General features: G+C 39.1%; 1 protein-coding gene across 2 annotated transcripts; it reads left to right on the plus strand.

Annotated features, from left to right (window-relative positions):
- Window positions 1–5,708: 5,708 nt before the first annotated feature.
- On the plus strand, window positions 5,709–16,118 carry stx7l (syntaxin 7-like). Of its 2 annotated transcripts, none has more exons than XM_076272416.1 (10): window positions 5,709–5,802; window positions 6,883–6,986; window positions 7,114–7,183; window positions 7,662–7,752; window positions 10,386–10,523; window positions 10,771–10,820; window positions 11,502–11,598; window positions 11,773–11,845; window positions 15,245–15,327; window positions 15,647–16,118. In XM_076272416.1, exons 2-10 carry the CDS (start codon window positions 6,902–6,904, stop codon window positions 15,740–15,742), a joined length of 783 nt encoding a protein of 260 aa, XP_076128531.1. In that variant the 5' UTR covers window positions 5,709–5,802; window positions 6,883–6,901; the 3' UTR covers window positions 15,743–16,118. The 2 variants fall into 2 exon arrangements, with proteins under 2 accessions (XP_076128531.1, XP_076128532.1); XM_076272417.1 differs by having other exon boundaries at window positions 5,726–5,823.
- Window positions 16,119–17,823: the final 1,705 nt, after the last annotated feature.

Raw genomic sequence — 17,823 nt, forward strand, 5'->3', positions numbered from 1 at the left:
AAGGGAAAACAGGTTCTGGGAGGGTGTTTGGCTCGGGGTCATTGTGCAAACGATCCTAGAGTGAAATTACTCCGAACCATCGCTTTAAATCATCAAAATCAATCAAACATTGACATTTGATGTTTATAGACAGAGATTCTTGATTTGAGTTATCTTGCTGCATTACAGTGTGTGTGTGTGTGTGTCAATGTTTGTGTGCACATGTTCACAGACAACAGACATTGTGTGTCATCGAAGGACAGCAGCACTGAGAGGCCTGCCCATTTTTCTTCGTGACGATGCATCAGAGTTCTATCTGAAGTGTGTGGTAAGTAAGTCCAGAGCAATTTGGTGTGATTATTAGATTTGCAGTGCCTCTTTCATATCTCCCCAAATACTGGATACTTATTGGCTGGTATTCTTGTGCCTAAATGTGACTGTACACAATTAAATAAGTGTATGTGCTGGTTAATGGGTGACAGCAATTGTTACAGGGTGTCTATCGCTAAAAAATGTTTTCCCCCTCAGAACACAGACCCTGAGGAATCTGTGGTTGAAGGAGTGCCCGTTGCGATACTTACCGTCTATGAAGATGATGATACTGCCGCATCAGCAACAGTGACTGACATTGCTATCATCTTGGAAAGGGGAGTAATACTACACAGCCTACCAGACCTCACAGCTGCCTTCGCTTGCCTGTTTGGCCTTTTGTATGCAATGGACATAAACTATCCAGAGCAGATGAGGTACACCTTCGAGGCTATCCAGAATATCTTTTTCGAGCTTGGTTCAAGATGCTCACAGCGCACGCAATCCTTGAAAGAGAAGCTGTTGCTATGAAGCCTGTGTATAATTGACACTCACATGACATAAACACGCATGGACACACACACAGCTCTCTGTCATAACTCCTCCATGAACAAGCACACATACACACAGCTCTTCTCTGCCAACTACTACATGGACAGGCCTGTACACACACATTGTTCTCCAACAGCTACTCCAAGAACAAGCATGCATGTGCACACAGAGAGGAAAGAGCAGTTCTCAAGAAGCTCAGTTCACAGGGCGCCAAGCTCCTCTGCTCTCTTCTAGCAGTTAAGATAATTGTTCATTGTGGTTTTATTTTTATAATGTATGTGGTTTATATTGTTGTTTTATGTTTTGTGTCTTGATACAATAGCCGCATTTACATGACCCCTCTTGCCTAATTTCCTGATTAGAGTATCAGAAAGGTATAGCCTACACCACCTCTTGGATCCAAATAACCACCTCTTGGATCCAAAGAATCTGATTTGGTGATGCACTTACATCTAGTTATCAATCAGATTACAAGTGAAAGGTCATGTAAATGGATATTGTTAAGCAGCTTGTGAGGTCCCATTACCAATGTTAACACACACCTGCTACTCTGCTCGCCAGCACACATAGCTAGTACATACACACTGTTCTCTACCATCACCACACACACACACACACACACACGGAATAGCAGTTCTCAAGAAGCTCAGTTCACAGGGCGCCAAGCTCTTCTGTGCTCTCCCTATAGCAGTTCAACATTGTGATTTTATACAGTAGCCTCGTTGCACACATCATTGTTCCTGCTGGAACCACTATGGCCCAGACTGCTATTTACCACAGTGCGCACACACACACACATGCAGGTTTCCAACTCCTGAATAAGCAAACAAACACACACACACACATGTGGAGAAAGTGCAGTTCAAGAGGCTCAGTTCTCAGGGCACTTTGCTCAAGACTATGTTGTTGAACATGGTTTTATATATATTGACACAATGTTTGACATTAAGCAATAAAAGTTTTGTATTAACATATTTTTTTGTGTGTTGAATGATGGGGAGTGGTGAAGATGATTGGTAGAACTGAAAAAAATGAGTTTATAGAACTCAATTTACAGATAACACTAAAAAATCTGAGTTGGTAGAACTCAAAATTTAAAGGTGAAACTGAAAAACCTGTGTTGGTAGAACTCAAAATGTATGTGTAAAACTCAAAAACCTAAGTTAGTAGAACTCAAAATTTCTATGTAACACTCCAAAAATTTAAGTTAGCAGAACTCGAAAATCTTTGTAAACTCAACCACGGTGAATTTAAGTAAGGAAAACTCAAAAAACCAAATGCATCACGTTGCCTAGATAATTTAAGTTCTGTCAACCTTTATTTTTTTTACAGTGTAACCACTCTGGTAGTTTCCGCATCAACTTCTGATTTTCTTCACAGTCGTTTAAGATGTTTAAACCTTTTACATGAGGCATGGCCTGCAGGCAAGCATTTAAGAAATCTGAGAAACTTCTCAGTCCTTCAGCATCCATAGACTGTAATTTTGGCCAATTTGATAGCTTTTCTCTAAAAGCCCTTTGAATGATGAAGGGCTGGCCATACCGTTGATTGAGCTTATTCCAAGCATCACTATAAGCTTCGGCATCACTTCGATAGAAGGTACCTTCCAGGCATTTGTGAGCTAAGCCGCCTACGTATCTCTTGAGGTAATGAAGTTTATCAGCTGTACAACTGTTCTTTCTATCTATGAGTGACATAAATGAAGCCTTCCATTCAATAAAGTCAATAGGATTGCCATTAAACATAGTGGGCTCTGGCATTGGAAGTCTGTTGATAGCAATGCTGTCCTGAAGAGCTTGTGCTAAACAAGACACATCCATGGGTGGAGATGGTGAGACTGGGTTTGGATGCACTGGGGCTGGAAGGGGGACATAGCTCTGAGGTATAGTGCCATGAAAGGACTGAAAGGATTGGGCGTCAGACTCTTGTTTAATTCCTCTGTTATAAACTTCAAGCCTGGCGTGAGCGGCCTTTATCTCTCTTTCAGCTTTCAAACTTTCTAACTCAGCCTTCTGTCTTTCTAATTCTCTTCTATGTTCCTCCTCTAATGCTCTTATTTTTTTCCTTTTGTCTCTTTTCTTCCAGTAGCACCTTATATTCAGCCTCCTTTGCAGCTAAATCAGCCGCAGCTTCTGCTCGTTTGGCTGCAACATTCGAAGGCATGGAATGGCATCCACTGAATTCTGAGGCAGAGGAGCCGTAAATGGAGCGGGCATAGGCATGCTCAAGTAGCTCTCGCAAACGCTGTCCTTCATGTTCTGCATCAAATTCACCATTTATTTCAGTCAGCCTTTCATACAAGATTTTAATGATGTCACTCGTCACTGCTGCACAAGCATCAACTTTACGCCTTAGCTCTGCATCTGGCGTACTGTGTTCTCTTGTCTTAAATCATTATAAACTTTCATAATGTCCGTTTTCTTTTTCTCCAGATCATCTGCAAGGGATGTTAGGTGCCCATCTGTCAGCTCAAATTTTAATTCTTGCCGTGTTTTACGAGCTTGGGCTTTCCAGTGTGCATATAGACTCAAAAGTTTCTTCTCTCTTTTGCTCTGTTCTTCCTTACGATAGGCTAGCATTTTTTCTGTGAGAACTCGTGCTCGTTCTGAACGTCTGGCTACTTCTGAAACATCCTGTTCATCGCCTAACAGTTCAGCTAACATTTTCTCTTTGTTTTGTAAAGTGTCCTTTAAATCTTGTCTAACAGCACCTTGTGCAGTTTCCTTTTCGAGCATTTTTTTGCAATCCTGTATTACCTTCTGAAGAATTGCAATCTGCTCCTCTCTATCATTGTCATGCAAATTAGCATCATCTCCCTCCATTTTTGTTAGCCTTTTTTCCTTTAGTCCAGAGAATGTCTAAAGTCCTTGCTGTTTCTTTAATCACCACGCCGTCTTCAGCTATCCACTGCCCTTCTCCCTTGTCCTTTCATCCGTATTCCGTAGTAGTTTTCAAAGCAGCAGGTTAGCTGGAGGTGAAGCTCTTACTGTAAGGATCCCCATATTGAAATGTGGCGTAGACTTTTACTGATGGTATTCTCACCGTTTATTTTGTTTTCTTTCACAGCATACATATAATAAACATGGAAAACAACACCGTAAGAGCTTATAGCCTCATACAGGTCCTTAAACTATGCAAACTTTTCCTGAGACGAGTTGTCCTCTCTCGTTGGCAGATACTATAAACAAACTCACGATGGCCCGTGTCAAAATAAAAGTCCCCCCCTACTACATAAAGTAAAAGGCCTATTCATAAAACACTGATTAAACAAATATTATCAGCATGTCTAAAACAGATGTATTTCTTAAAATAATGAACTCATGTGGGGTCATTTACACTTTATAAAATATTGGATATTATTGTGATGATATTCACATGTGTAATTCACATGCCTAGCATAGCGCCACCATCTGGCCAAGCAGGAAATGTGCCAGAAATGTTCTATGCTTTGAATGAATGGTCTGAAACTAATAAGATAATTTAATAAGTTAATAGATATTACGATTATGATGATATCCAGACACCCAATGGGCCTGCCTGGTATAGCGCTACCACTTGGCCAAGCAGGAACATGTGCCAGAAATTGGCAATGCCTTTATTGATTGATCTGAAACTTTACAAAATATTGGATATCATTATTGTGATGACATTCACATGTGGAATTCACATGCCAAGCATAGCGCCACCATCTGGCCAATCAGGAAATGTGACAAAAAATGTCAATGCTTTGACTGATTGATCTGAAATTTTACACAAAATTAGATATCATGATGATGATATTCATATATCTTATTAACATGCCTTGTATAGCGCCACCAATTGGCAAGAGAAGGAATGCATTTTTTCCACGTCTGTTGGATATCACAATCAGATGCATCAGATTAGGTGTATGACATCCATACACCCAATATGCCTGTCTGGCATAGCGCCACCAGCTGGCCAAAGTCAAAATATTTTTTGGAATTTATTTTCAAAAATTTAATTAATCATAATTAATCATAATTATGATTATGATGACACCCAATGGGCCTGCCTTGCATTGCACCCCCACCTGGCCAAGCAAGTATATGTGCCAGAAAATAATAAACAAAAACAAATAGCACACGCATCAAATATGTACATTTCACAAACGCACCACGTCGGTGCTTTGTTGGATTCCGAAATGTCACGTGTTGCAGCCTGCAGGTGCTGCGGCCCGCCATTGCCGCTTGCGGCTATATTTAATTCTGTTTTAGAATTGAGGAGGCCTGTATAGATTTAAGTGTAGGCCTACTATTGTTTCACCAATTTGTTCAATTTCCTTTGCATTCCTGATTGATGACTGAATTAAGTTAATAATATTACTGATCATTTGGACTTGAACCAGAGTAATATCTCCATACAACATATGAGCAAATCATTTAGGTTTTTTATACCTGGCGCAGAATGTAGGCCTAGGTTTTTCATACCTCGGTTACGGTTTGTGTTCATGTGAATAAGCCAAATCGATTAGTTCTAGCTAATTTTTTACTGTCTAGTTTCAAATAAACGTTTCACACTGGATCCTGGCTGTGTTCAACTCACCTGTAGTAAATGTCTGTAAAATCTTTGTAAAATAAAAACTACAAATGCTTGTCGTTTGTGGTACCAACGCCATAGTCCTACTATTATTTTATTTGTAATAAAGTCTGGGCATTCCGATATCCTATTCCTCTCTTCGGACACTACTCTAGGCTATCAGGGATCCGAGTGTTATCATTGTAGGCTGTAAAGTGCTTGCCTTGGCCTTGAAGGTTACTTCTTGCGTTGCGTGTGCAGCGTCTACTTCAAAATTCGGCCCTCCCTTCTCCTCTCGCCTTCTGTGTTCTCGTGAAGTGAGGAAATGTGTTGGCAGCGCACGCACCCAGCTGATCATGTGACATAGAAATGACTCAAAGATCAGGAAGCCAGCGCAGAAACTGACTTTGGTTTAAGCGTTGTAAGGTAAATTACCCTATATTGCAGGTATATTCATTAACTTTACTCAAGATTATTGCAACGATAATTTAATTGGTGTCATCACGTTAATGCGTCGCCCCTTGGTAAATCAAAAATAGCCTAGCATATTTTATGCGCTCTCAATGTCTTGAAAAACAGCTGTCGACTTTAGGTAGTCTAACTACAGTCTATAGTTTCGAGAAATTATGAAACGGTGTGTATTTGTTTCAGTCTAACATATATTCTGCGGTGGTTGTTGTGAATACATTGTTAATGCAAGTCCCAATATTATGGGACTTCCGCATGAACTAGGCTACTTCGAACCAAGGGCTTCTCACACACACCTCTTTCAGAGCAGGTGTTGAGATTGTTGTGTAATTACCATTAAAAAGGGATTGCTGCCATTAAAAAATGTAAACGATTATGCCTAAGAGGCTCAATGAAACAGGCGAACTTCTTATCTGTACGTATCGAACACATTAGAATAGTCTAGGCTCTGGTCTGGCCGAAAAGCACTTAGGCTGGGGTGGCATTAATAACGCAAGTAGCATGTTTTGTGTACACTTACAGTAACAGACTGGCTATATTGACATTGAAGGAACTCCTTCAGGTTTTGTGCCTGTTATTTAATTCATATTTCTCTACTTTAAAGAATAAAGAAAAAACAGTAAACCTGCCACAAACATAATTGGCGCATGGCCATTTACTCTGCTCCACCAGATTTGTTCGCAATAAATAATTAGACGTTGCTCCTTTAACCACATATTTTGCTGCATGCATGTAAAACATAGATGTGTGTTAAATCTGTAGGCGTGTTTAAAAAGTCATTATTGCAACTTCAATTTGCATGTGGTTATGGTTCTTCCTTTTATGCCTGTTCATGCATTTTGCCTCTTGTAAAAGGCAAATTACAGACCTGACACAAAATAACAACCTGACAAAGTTCTGGGAATCTTCTCTGCCTCCTTAGAAATAGTGTATTCATACACTTAGACACTAAGCATCTTCATTTCTGTGTACAGAAAACAACTTTCCTTTTCTGTGACGGGTCAAGATTTCATATTTCTTGCTGTAATTTGTCCTCAGAGAAGCTCAATGCTCTGCCATGGATTACCAGCGTGGAGTGCCCAAGGACCCGAACCAGCTTGCACAGACTATCAGTTCCAATATACAAAAGATCACACAGCAAAGTAAGTGCACAGAGTATTGAGACTTTATATTCATCAACGGAACAAAATGGCTATTTATGTTAAGGCTAAGATTGCCACATTTTAAGTGTGTGTGTGTGTGTTTCATTTGTACCTGTGTTTGTACCAGCATCTGAGATCCAGAGGATTGTCAGTCAAGTAGGGACACCACAGGACACCACTGAGCTGAGACAAACGCTGTGAGTGTAAAATGGACACAAAACATTTACCCTGTTAATTTCATTACTCCCACTGAATCCCTTGGCTGTGATTGTAAAATGGACACAAAACATATACCCTGTTAGTTTAGTTTTTTACTGTTCATACTCCCACTAAATCCCTTGACTAGGCCTATGAATTGTTTCTGGGCTGATTTCTTCGAAACCTACCCTGTGTGATATGGAACCGTAGTGCACTTCAGGTCATGTAGGCCCCGTTTACAAAAGGGTTAGCTAATGTGCAAGGTCCCTCTGTCATCTCCATTATGATTCAATTTATTGTATATGTCTGAGCAAAGCAAATGTTGAGGAATATTAGGTAAAGTTTGCTTTGCTGGGATTTTATTGTTGACTTACATGGCAGATGGTAATCCTGTGAATTGACATTGGATGAAAGTCTAGGTTTATTAACAAAGAGGGTGGTGTCACACTTTGACTTTATATTGTACTTGCATTGTAGACAACAGAAGCAGCAAAATGTCAACAATCTTGCCAAAGAAACGGATAAGTTGATGAAAGAGTTTGGTTCCTTGCCGGTAACAACAGAGCAGGTAAAGTAATTGCCTTATCGTGATATTTACAATGTCAAGGTCATTTTCTCACACAGTATTTGTGTTTCATTTCCTGTGGAATGTGGTAGGCTTTAGTTATGTTTCCATACGACAGTCATAAAGGAAACTGACAATTCAGCTTACTTGCATTTGTATATTATACATTTGTGTGCTATTGAACTGAGCAACTATGTCCAAATGCCAATGCGGAATCATGCGAGTAACACAGGTTGTTCTTGTTTTGGAACAAAATCCAAGTCATTGTTGTTGGAAGGGTGATTCTATTCATTCATGTAGGCCCTACTGTTGCAGAGCAACTGTCCTTTTAACTAACCATAAGCTCAGACTTTAAACCAAAGAGGAACTGCTGCTGATAGATTTGATCACTACTTTATTGTTGACTTCAACCTAGAAAGATATGGTTGACACAACTTCCCTAGTTTAAAGGAAAACTCTGCTCTAACAACAACCTATGATAACAAGTGTACATTTTTGGGACCAAAACAATGTCAATCGGGGCAGTTTTGAGTAAGACCGGAATATGCATTTACAACTGAATAGTTTGTAGCATAGTCTTTGGGGGCAACTTCGCTACGTCAAAGTAAATTACTCTTTTAAGCCATTACCTAGGCTCAAAAATGAATAAATCTATGCTACTATGGAGAGGGTTTCTGCAGACAAAGTGTTTTTATCTCTGTAACAGTATTTAAAAAGACTTTGTACAGTCAGTGCATTACTTTGCTCTTCAAGTCGCCGTGTTGTGAGGAGAACATACACACAAGCTGATAACCAAACTCTCCTCAATTCGGGAAGTAACTAAGTACAAATACTTAAGTACTCTACTTAAGTAGCATTTTTAGGTATCTGTACATTTTATTTATTTTTACTTTAAAACTTTTTACTTTACTCCCCTATATTTTCACATAAATATATGTACTTTCTTCTCCTTACATTTTCAAAACTAGCTTGTTATTTTGGAGTCAATGCATTTTAGGCGAATTATCAATTATTTTTGTTTGAGGTAATTGTTTGCTTTCTCAACATCAAGGCTGATTTGAACCTAAATGGCTGGGACGACAATAGTGATGGAAAAGGCGGATTGACTTTGCAACTGTAGGGGTTCTAAGGGGAAGCACCAGTGGTTACATGATAATGATAAAAAAAAAATTAAAAAAATGTCGGAATTCAGTGTGTGTACAAGTGACAAAACATCCTATTCTTTGTTTGGGTTTCCTCCTTAAATATTTTTGGTAAAATATTCAGACATTTTCCTACAAGGCCTATTCCACCAGCAGGCTTACCACAAACAGAATGTTTGTTTCTCTGCAAGTTCAAACTTGGCTTGGTAGTAGGCAACAAGCTTGCTTGATTTATTTCTGTAATGCCATGGGGACAGTGAAATAGTTTACAGTGAAGGAGTTACAATTGTTAAATTGGAATATCATTGTAGGCCAAGGGCGTAGGTTTGGTCTCAGCTTTGGTGGGGACAATCAGGTTCCCAAGATTACTAAGAATGGTGTCTCGGTAATCAATTTGTATCAATTTGTATGACCAAACAGTTGCCAGATCAGCTTTACAGGATGGTGCCTTTTCCTCTTCTTGCACCATACATTTTTAATGAGATTGAGATCCAGACTGGCCATGTCATTGACTTGATATGTCTTACAGTATATGTAAGGGATAATGTATAGAACGCTGGTCATTATCAGAAAATAAGTCCCGACAGGCTGAACAGGACCCTGCGCAGTGGAGGGGTCTTGCTTCGTCCTGAAGGGACTTTTTTTCGGATAATGACCAGCGTTCCATACATTATCCCACTTATTACACGGCCACTCGCCAAAACAAAAAAAATAAACGCCACATGATATGACTCTTTACATTTATTTGTTACCGTTTCATCATTGCTTTTGCTGAGTAACAAATAGTTCACAACACACGCTGAATTTGAATCAAACATTCTTTAGAACACAGCTAACCAACCGTCTGCTTTCACTTTTGAATTAAGTTCCAATGCAAGAAGTAACCGGACTAATACAAGAGTCCAACATTTTAATGTATACTTGTGCATTTACTGTATGACTGCCATCTCCCTCTGGTCCTTTTCCTGACATGCAACCCCATATCATCAGTAACTATGGAAACTTTATTGTTTTCTTCAGGCAGTCCTATTTTGAGACTTACAGCTGACAACAAAAGGCTCTCATTTTCTGTGAATTTCAAGTATTTCAGGATTGGATTGCCAGTATTCAAAAATCACATTAAGAATTAAATGATTGGCAAATTGTCTCCATCTAGTGACCAGTTGTAATATCAAGCCTGACACTTGAGCATGGCACTATGTGTTTGGAATAAATGGCAAAAGTAGTTGCTCAAAAAACGTATACCTCCAAAAGTGGCAAATTGTTGCTTTAAGTTAGATGTTATGTACTTGGATTTCATTCGTTGCCCTGGATGTGAATGAATTACAGACTCAAAAACGACCATCCTATTTAAAATAGGCACATACATTTGTAGAAATTTCAGATTTACACAGATTTGTCTTTCTGTAGCAGAAACATTAGCTCAGTTGTTCAGCAAACAAATAACCCCCTTGAAAACCCCAAATCACTTACCTGTCCATCCTCATCATCTAGCGCCAAAGAAAGATCCAGAAGGACCGTCTTGTCAATGATTTCTCCAACGCACTGGCACTTTTCCAAAGGACTCAAAGGGAGGCCGCACAGAAAGAGAAAGAGTTTGTTGCCAGAGTTCGTGCCAGCTCCAGAGTATCGGCAAGTGTGAAGTCTACTCTTATAACTTAAACCTAATGTTTTTTTATGTTAACTGTTGGTGAATTACATCTCCCAGTATGTTTGGTTTAGTTCCCATGCCTCACTGTTAAATGTGTGGCCTGCTAAGATCTGACTAATGCTGTATTTCCTCATTGTGATCATTCACAATTACGGTACAGAATAACAGTTTGAAGTGTGAAGGTGTATGAGAAATTATTTTTAAAATGGTTTTAATGTTTGGTTTCAGGGTGGTGCCACAGATTATGAATTTGGAGGAAGTACTAATCCTTTTGGAAGGTTAGAATTTAACATTTTTTTAAACATTTTGTTTCATTTCAAAAGATGGTAACCATTTGGCAAGTGACAGGAAGTTCTCCACACGAAAACGAAAACAGCCACATAGGCAGCTTTGGGCATTAGAGTGGAACTGCAAACTGCATTAGAGTGGAACTGCAAACATTGACCACAAACCCTACTTTTGTTTATTCATACTCCACAGAACAGTAGCTGCGGACATTAAGGCCTATTTCAGTGCTGTAGATCAGCTACTGTATGTAAAAGGTGCACTAAGTCATGTTATGCAGTTTCTAAGCTAAACATTTTTTTGTCACATACAGCTAACATCTCCTCATGATCCCCTAGCTGCCTGTCCCCTGAATTAACTGTAAAAAAACGCAGTCTCTGTGAGCAACCCAGGCTCCAAAAACGGCAACAAAAACAGTCTGCTCCAGCCATAACAAACTGTTCCAGCCAATCACCGATGAGATGCGCATTCATGTCAGTTTCAATTGCAGGGGAGGGAGGGGGCTCTCTGTTTTAGTTTGAAACGTCAACAGAAGTGACATTACCCAACTGTGCTTAGAGAACCGTTAAACTAACCCTACACCAATATGTGTAAATGTAAAATAAAATAGGGTCTTGTTTGTTTTAGTCTAGTATTTTGTCACCGTTGTCATGCCAACTCTTCCCTATCATCAGTGACAGTCAGACACAAATCCAGGCAGATGAGGAAGCCATTACTGAGGATGACCTGTATCTCATCCAGGAGAGAGAACAGTCCATACGGCAGCTAGAGGTGATTCATCTGAATTGATTAGTAAACTGAATTGCAGAGTAAACTCCACACAACTTAAATTTCATACTCTGTTTATCATAGTGTGTACTTTGTTTTTTTACTTCTATTCCATTTCATATGTTTTCTATATCTTGCATAATTTGAGCTGCTTAAAATATGTTTTTTCTTTCTCAGTCTGACATTACAGACATCAATGAAATCTTTAAAGACCTGGGAATGATGGTCCATGAGCAAGGAGACATGATTGGTAAGACTTCATTCTCCATTTTCACAGACCCCTTTAGGCCCACAGGCCATGGTAATGTAAGGACCACATACACATCTGACGGCACATCTCCCTCTATGTCTCACACACACACACACGTGCAAGTGCAATCTCAGTATTATCTTGCACTGCCATGCTATAGTAATTTTGAATGAATGACCCAGTCAGACAATGGTAGCAAAAATCAGGAAATAGCAGGACACATAAAAACAGACATAAGAAACATCAGGACATAAACTACTTATGAATATAAAAATTATGAGATATGAATTTTGATTTCAATACTCTCACATGAAAGGAACCAACACACTGCTGAGATTTTGACACCTTTTGACAATGACACCTAAAGAGAGTTGCAAACCCGCTCTTGGGTGTTGACACCCCTCAAAGACCAATTAAAGGTGTGAAGATCACTAAAGAGCTCACATGGATAATGAGTACCATTGAGATGACAGACCATAATAGTCTGTCAAAACATGCTGTCAGAACATGATGTAAGTGCTTAATGTGTTGTGTTTATGCCAATGCACACAATTAATAAAAAAAAATACTAATAGAAATCAAATAATATGGAGTCCTTACAGGCCTAAACAGAAATTGGAAAAAATAAATATCAGTTTACGGTGTAAATGGGATTCAACAAAAAACAGCATATCTTAACCTAGTGTGTGATTCAATTCTGAGATTTCAAAGGATTCAAAAAAGCTTTATTATCTATCATATACAGTGGGCATTACTTTAAATTGGCCAGCTTCCCTCGTGGTCCGCGCGTAACATCACACGGGATCACGCGACTTTAATTTTTATTTTTCCAGTGACGCTGCAACGACGCTGCAACACCCAAACAACCGGCAGATGTCTCTTGTGAGCAGGGTGTCTCGTAAAAAGAAATGGAGCCTGGAAAACCCTACACAGACTTCACTACAGACTTTAGCAGACTGGTTTAGAAATAATTTAATAGCCAGAAATATGCCTGCCCTGCCCTAATAAAGAAATATTTGGTTAACTGCGAGTGAATCCCGTTTGCAGCCGTAAAAGAAACGCAGGACGAATGAAACATTCCGGTTTTCTCCGAGTGCAACGATGATAGATGGACATCATTTGGACAAAATATAGAGCATATTAACCTCCGTTGCTCAGCCAAATGCCTTCCTGTTACGTCCTGTTATCACAGAGTTACAGGCGATAAACGATTTTTGATGGTCACAAGTTTACTTCATTAGCGGTTTATTTTTTTGATTATTAAAGAGTGTTTTTCATTTAAAGGTTTGACTTTGTGCTTATTCAGTAGAGCATTTAGTGCTCGCCCCAATCCCAGACGTTCACATTGCATGTTTGTTTGTAATGGATGCAACCGCGAGATACGCGCTTGACGGCAATGAGTTGTTAACAGACATGAACCAAGACATATAGCCCAGCAGCAATCTATCTAAAATAACACATACTTGAAGTACCATTCATGATATGTTGTCAAATATTGAAGTCGTGGGAAGTTTACATAATTTAAGCTGTAGGATGTTTAATTCATACTCCATGCTGTTCTCCTTAAATAACTCTTGAACGGTTTTGTTCAGAGCTATACATGCAACTGTATTTGACAAAGGACAGATGTATGTTGCTAGTGACAAAATATTAACTTTCAGTGTTTTACGATGTCTTTGTAAATTACGTTTAATTAAAAAGTGTTTCATTCGTCCCGGTTCTCCCTATGCTCTGGCTCATAGGCGCCGATACCGTGGGTGCTCCGTCGCTCAAGCACCCACGTGTGCCAGCTTACAGTCCTGGCTAAATTTACATTAAAATCAAACATCGCAGTTGATGTTAAATTCAGCATCTCTCATAATGTGATTGGCTATGTTGCTGTCAATCCCCTACTCCATATCCTAACCACCAATGAGAGCGTATGAAAATTCCTGACTCTTCCCACCTGAAGAATTAACGCAAGGCCTTGTCGGGTCTTTAGCCCCGAATGTTTAAAATGTATATAGCCCTGAATATCATTTTAAAAGTAGTCTGACAAAGCTTATTTTTTTGTGACACAGCTAAAAACTGGTACCTCATAGAACAGTGTTTCCCAAACTTTTTTTCTGGGGACCCACTTTTTAAAAATGACAGACCATCGCGACCCATTTCACTTCAAATCTACCCTGCAACCACCAATATTGTTTTAGGCCACAGGTTCTCCAACTTTTCTATGCCTTCCCCAACCATACATTGCTATAGGATCTCTATAGATAGATCCTGCTTTGAACATGGTTGTGTTGCATTTTGAGCACCATCAGCGTGAAAAGTTGGAACTGACTACTGAAAAGATACGTTTTAATGCGCATCCGAGAGTTTGGGGAAATTCTCGCATGTTGCGCAGTCGTCATTCGTCAGCATAGTAAGCTGTTCCTGTATTTCTAAAAAAAATGTTGTAGGCTATGTTGCTTTGCAGACAAATGGGTCCATAACACTGTGGACGTCAATTCCGATGTAAACAGCAAATAACTCAAGTTGTTATATTGTATTGTTGTGTTATATTATATTGTATAGTCGTTATATCAGAACAAGAGGCTTTTGCGCAATAGCTGGAAGAATGCACCTTTATTTTGGAGATAGCGAGGTAGAAAACGAGAGGAACAGTGTTTAAAATGTCCATTTAAATTGTAGCCTAATATAATGCACTGTTGTGCATTTTAAATCAGAAATAAGAATATGAGGAGGTTGCTATTAACTTTAAAGATTGCATCTACAATCGAAACTATCTACATGCAAATTGAATGGCCTTATGTCCGGTCTATGGATGTCTGCTTTAGTTGACAGCACGGTCACTAGATTTTAATCGGTAAAGTTGAGGAGCTGGTATCTGTTAATGTTAGTGCAAATAGGCGGATTCATGTCCCTTGTAGTTTGCAATTGCGAGGTACATGGCAGGCGCCCCACAGAACGGTTTCATTTTGAGAGGTAGATATCCATGCTCTGGCACCCCCTCTGCGACGCGTTCGTCCCCCAGTTTCATGAGCTTTTATGACAAAACCGTGACTGTGGTAGTTAGTAAACTGCATCCTAATAGAAAACTGTTAGCTTTCCTGGTATTAAATGACAAATGGTATAGGCCTATAACACAACATAAATTGTGCTGGCGACCCAAATAAAATCTCCTACGACCCACCCGTGGGTCACGACCCAGACTTTGGGAAACACTGTCATAGAACGTCCATAACATAGCCTAGGTGGTCGCAACTCGCAAAAGTAAAGCAGATAGAAAGACATGGCAGACATGGCAGGACGCCACTTCACAGGTTGCTGTTCCCTGATTGGGATTCAACCACATTTCTTGTAGGACAATGGCAGACTAATCACACTGGTTCTTCCACTTCCTTCTTTGTGGTTTCCCAGACAGCATAGAGGCCAACGTTGAGAGTGCTGACCTCAATGTCCAATCTGCAACTCAGCAGTTGGCAAGAGCAGCAGACTATCAGGTAAAGGGACATATGGTACTCACAGGGCACTGTTCTAGAATTAGCATGACTTGGTGAGTTTAGTGAAGTTTATTTGATGATTATTAATTTAGAAGTAAAAGCAGCAATAAGTGTTATGCCAAATAAGACTGAAAACTTACTGCAATGCTGTAATGTACACCCACAGTATTTGTGTGAATTATGCTATACTCAACACATATCCTTAAATTCACAAAATAATGCTATACTCAACACTCATTTTGTGTCCTTGTATTACTTTATATTATTCATATTACTTAAATACGTGTCAGTTCACAAATGGCCCTTCATATATTTCCAGCGCAAGTCGAGGAAGAAGATCTGCGTTCTGATAGTCATTTTGGTGATTGTGGCTGTAATTATTGGTGTCATCATTTGGGCGTCCCTAAAGGGATGAGGCCTTTACCCGTCAGCTGCTCCTGCTGGCTGTGGACCGTTCAGAGCCATGTCCCCACCCCCCCAGGAGACTGCTGCTACCAGGCATGCTTCTTTCAACATGGATGTGGCACTTTTTGATTTATTTTCATCACTAATGACACTTCACAACCCACAGTACTGTAAATGCTTTCAAGATCCAAACAAAGGGATGCTCATTTTAAAAATGCGCTAATTTTGTTTTTTAGATTGTAATAACCTTTGATGGGACAGTTCCAATTTTTAGATATTTTATATATTTTGACTTTGTATAGTTATGTATGTTCTGATGCCAAATGCAGTAACAAATGACCTATCTATGCAGAAACTTTAATAAAAGCATTCCCTTTAAGTCATAATGATATTTAACTCTATTGTAAGTAGTGGTAAGAGACATTGTAAAGGCATCTCTCTTAAATAGAGGGAGAGCAGATAGCTAACAAACGTTCAGAAAAAGTCCTGTTGGCAAATTTGAGGAAAAGTCGGTAAAGGGGCTATTTCACACAATTTGAGGGTGCTGAATTCAAATATTTTGTTTACCAAGCTCAATTTTGAGTTTTAAGCTTGCTAATTAGCATAGTTAGCATAATTCACATACTTTTTGGTTTTGCCATCAGATATCGTAGGAATTGCAAAAAATAAGTTGTTAATATACTCTTTATGTATTAGATATGTTGTAGGACAGGACAGGAATTACCCCAATGACCCCCAAGTAGCAAATGAAAATAAGATAAAATTAAAATATAAATTGAAATAATAGCTAAAATTCAGTATGACGTTTAGAAGCAAAATAGATTCTTTGATAATAAATTGATAGAATAGTAGGTGACTGCTCATTTTTCTGTAGAAAGTATTTTGTCACTAACTATTATGAAGAGTTGTCAGTCTTTACAGAGGATTTACACTGTATTTTTTTACTGTAAAGGCGACTGTGCTTGCCTAGTTAAAACATCACTGGTGCTCTTTCCTATCATTCAAATCCCCGCCATGCAAAAAAATGGAAGAGTGTGCATGTTTGAGGGTTGCTGAAGAGTGCTATAGAGATTGCATTATTTGCAAATAAAAAAAAAAATTAGACAAGATATCCTTTATAGTGCAACAAAAAGAAACATTCTCCAGTGCATCATTACTGCATATGATCTTTAGAGAACATACAGTATCCTCCACTTACAACAAGTCTTGCTGATCCTAGCACTTACCATCCGCCTTGAACTGACACTCAATTGTTTAAAAACAGCACTCACTGATGCACTTATTCTTACTGTACTCTACCGTTTTTAAATTGTCCTAAAATTTTTGAGAGAATTGCTTTAAAACTGTTACCATGTTGTTAGTCGCTTTGGTTAAAAATGTGTCAGCCAAATATAATGTAATGTAATGTAATAATGGTGTAGGCATATCTGATTAAGACCCAAAGAGTGGTTGAGACACTGGAAGAAAAGAAGACTATCTTCACTTTTTCCCTTTGCAACTGTCAAAGAAATCCCATAAACACAGGAAGGCCTAGGGTAGCCTACATCAGATGGCCTAAAGATTAGGCTCTTCTGCATAGCATTAATATACATTTCCACCCCTATTTTGAGTTTTTCCTCAAAATTGCACACCGCCTACTTAAAATGGCCCTGTTGCCACATACTTTGACTTACAATCAAGTGCCTGACCTCTTTGGAAAGCTAAGGCCTTGTAGAATTTTTTGGTACCAATAGATTGACTGTGTGATGAACTATCAGAGAGTGGCAAAGGGTAGAATGATAGTTTTTTTTATAGGCGGTTATGTACATCTCTAGAAATGACCACATTCTGCCCTCTTGGTCACTTATTTTCTCTTGAAAACACCACTGAGGCCCACTACCAGGTCTTGTGAATCTGTATGTCAAAGTAGATCCTTATAGGATGATGTATGACTGTGTGGGACCCATATTTGTGTGGGCATACACATGCGTTTTGCTAAGTGTCCATTTGGAGACTCCAAAAGGACCTTTGGTTACCCAAAACTAAAATGCTTCCTATACAAGAACCCCTTTATGTAGAACCATGATCTTGGTGTCAAATGAAAGGTTACAC

The sequence above is a fragment of the Alosa pseudoharengus genome, unplaced genomic scaffold, assembly GCF_046254945.1.
Source record: "Alosa pseudoharengus isolate Yale_2024_CS ecotype anadromous, Long Island Sound unplaced genomic scaffold, YU_APseudo_1.1 YU_APseudo_1.1_scf_7, whole genome shotgun sequence".
In the NCBI taxonomy this organism is placed as follows: domain Eukaryota; kingdom Metazoa; phylum Chordata; class Actinopteri; order Clupeiformes; family Clupeidae; genus Alosa; species Alosa pseudoharengus.

What these genes read in the sequence shown, in the direction of transcription:
- stx7l (XM_076272416.1), top strand. Translation starts at nt 6,902, where the DNA reads ATGGATTACCAGCGTGGAGTGCCCAAGGACCCGAACCAGCTTGCACAG. An exon ending in ACAAAAGATCACACAGCAAA is followed by an intron (nt 6,987 to 7,113) that starts GTAAGTGCACAG and finishes TGTTTGTACCAG; the next exon opens with CATCTGAGATCCAGAGGATT. An exon ending in AGTCCATACGGCAGCTAGAG is followed by an intron (nt 11,599 to 11,772) that starts GTGATTCATCTG and finishes TTTCTTTCTCAG; the next exon opens with TCTGACATTACAGACATCAA.